The sequence below is a fragment of the Globicephala melas genome, chromosome 20 (genome assembly GCF_963455315.2).
Source record: "Globicephala melas chromosome 20, mGloMel1.2, whole genome shotgun sequence".
NCBI lineage: Eukaryota > Metazoa > Chordata > Mammalia > Artiodactyla > Delphinidae > Globicephala > Globicephala melas.
The window spans coordinates 33,635,995-33,637,099 of NC_083333.1; the positions used below are offsets into that span (position 1 = coordinate 33,635,995).

Genomic DNA, 1,105 nt, shown 5'->3' on the forward strand with positions numbered 1-1,105 from the left:
CCCACGTCTGTCCCCCTATCAGAGAGCTCCGCCCTCCTCCCATAGCGCTGGGTCCGCCCGGCTTGGCCTATGGGATGGGGGCGGCGAGCGCTTGCCCGGCCTAACTGAACTCCCGCTCTCATTCTCCTGCGGGAGGAAGACCGGGAGGCCGGACACCCGGGCGCTGGGAGCCCTTAGGCCAAACAGACGCTTCCCCCGCGGACAGCTGCCTCGGCAGCGGCGAGCTCGCGTCTGGGCCCGCTGTCTGCGCGGTCCCAGGTCCCCCGTGTCCCCGTGTCTCCCGTCCCCCATCCCGCCGCCGGCCCCATGGAGCAGCTGCTGCGCGCGGAGTTGCGCACCACGACCCTGCGCGCCTTCGGGAGCCCCGGGGCCGGCTGCATCAGCGAGGGACGCGCCTACGACACGGATGCCGGTCCCGTGTTCATCAAGGTCAACCGCAGGACGCTGGTGCGTGCCCCCCACCCCATCCCGTCCCACCCCACCCTTCCCTGCGGCCTGAGCCTGCACCTGGAGCTGGAGGGGAGAAGGGGTTGAGGGTGGGGGAGGGCTGGAAGGAAGGGGGGGAGGAGAGGAAGGTGGTGAGGGGGCTCAGGCGCTCAGGGGCTCAGGGAGAGGGAGCGCCGCGGTCTGGTCCTGGGCCAGGCCTGGCAGTCACAGCCCTGGGGTCAGCTTGCGGCCTTGCAGAGGCTCAAGCGTTTTCTGTGGGATTCCGAGGTTTTGTCTGCTCTGGGATTAATTTATTTCCTTTTGCCTGGATGCACAGGAGTTTTTGGTGTCCGTTTTAATTTCTCAACCATTCAAGCACGGGGGGCGGTGAAGCTTGGGGTCCTGGGCTGCTTCTGCCACTCCCCAGGGGCTCAGCTCTGGACTCCGTTCCCCACAGCCCCTGGGTCCTCCCCGGCAGATGGAAAGAGGCAGGAAGAACCCTTGCGCGACACAGAGAGCCAGGCTTCTTCTGTTCCTTCTACTCACAGGCCATGCTTGTGTTGGACCTGGTTTCCATTGCCTGCTTAAAATATTGCTGTTAAATGTACATGGAAAATAGTAACACTTTACAGATGGAGAAACTGACCATAGTGTGTGCACCGCAGGTGCTGAGGATGGC

The 1,105-nt window shown here is 64.2% G+C and overlaps 1 protein-coding gene across 1 annotated transcript in view; it reads left to right on the forward strand.

Moving 5' to 3' along the window:
• FN3K (fructosamine 3 kinase) overlaps positions 1-1,105 on the forward strand; it is an 11,592-nt gene continuing 10,487 nt past the window's right edge. Inside the window, exon 1 of the mRNA XM_030843266.3 lies at positions 1-447. Within this exon, the coding sequence (XP_030699126.1) occupies positions 307-447 (141 nt within the window). The 5' untranslated portion in view covers positions 1-306. The remainder of the gene's footprint in view (positions 448-1,105) is intronic.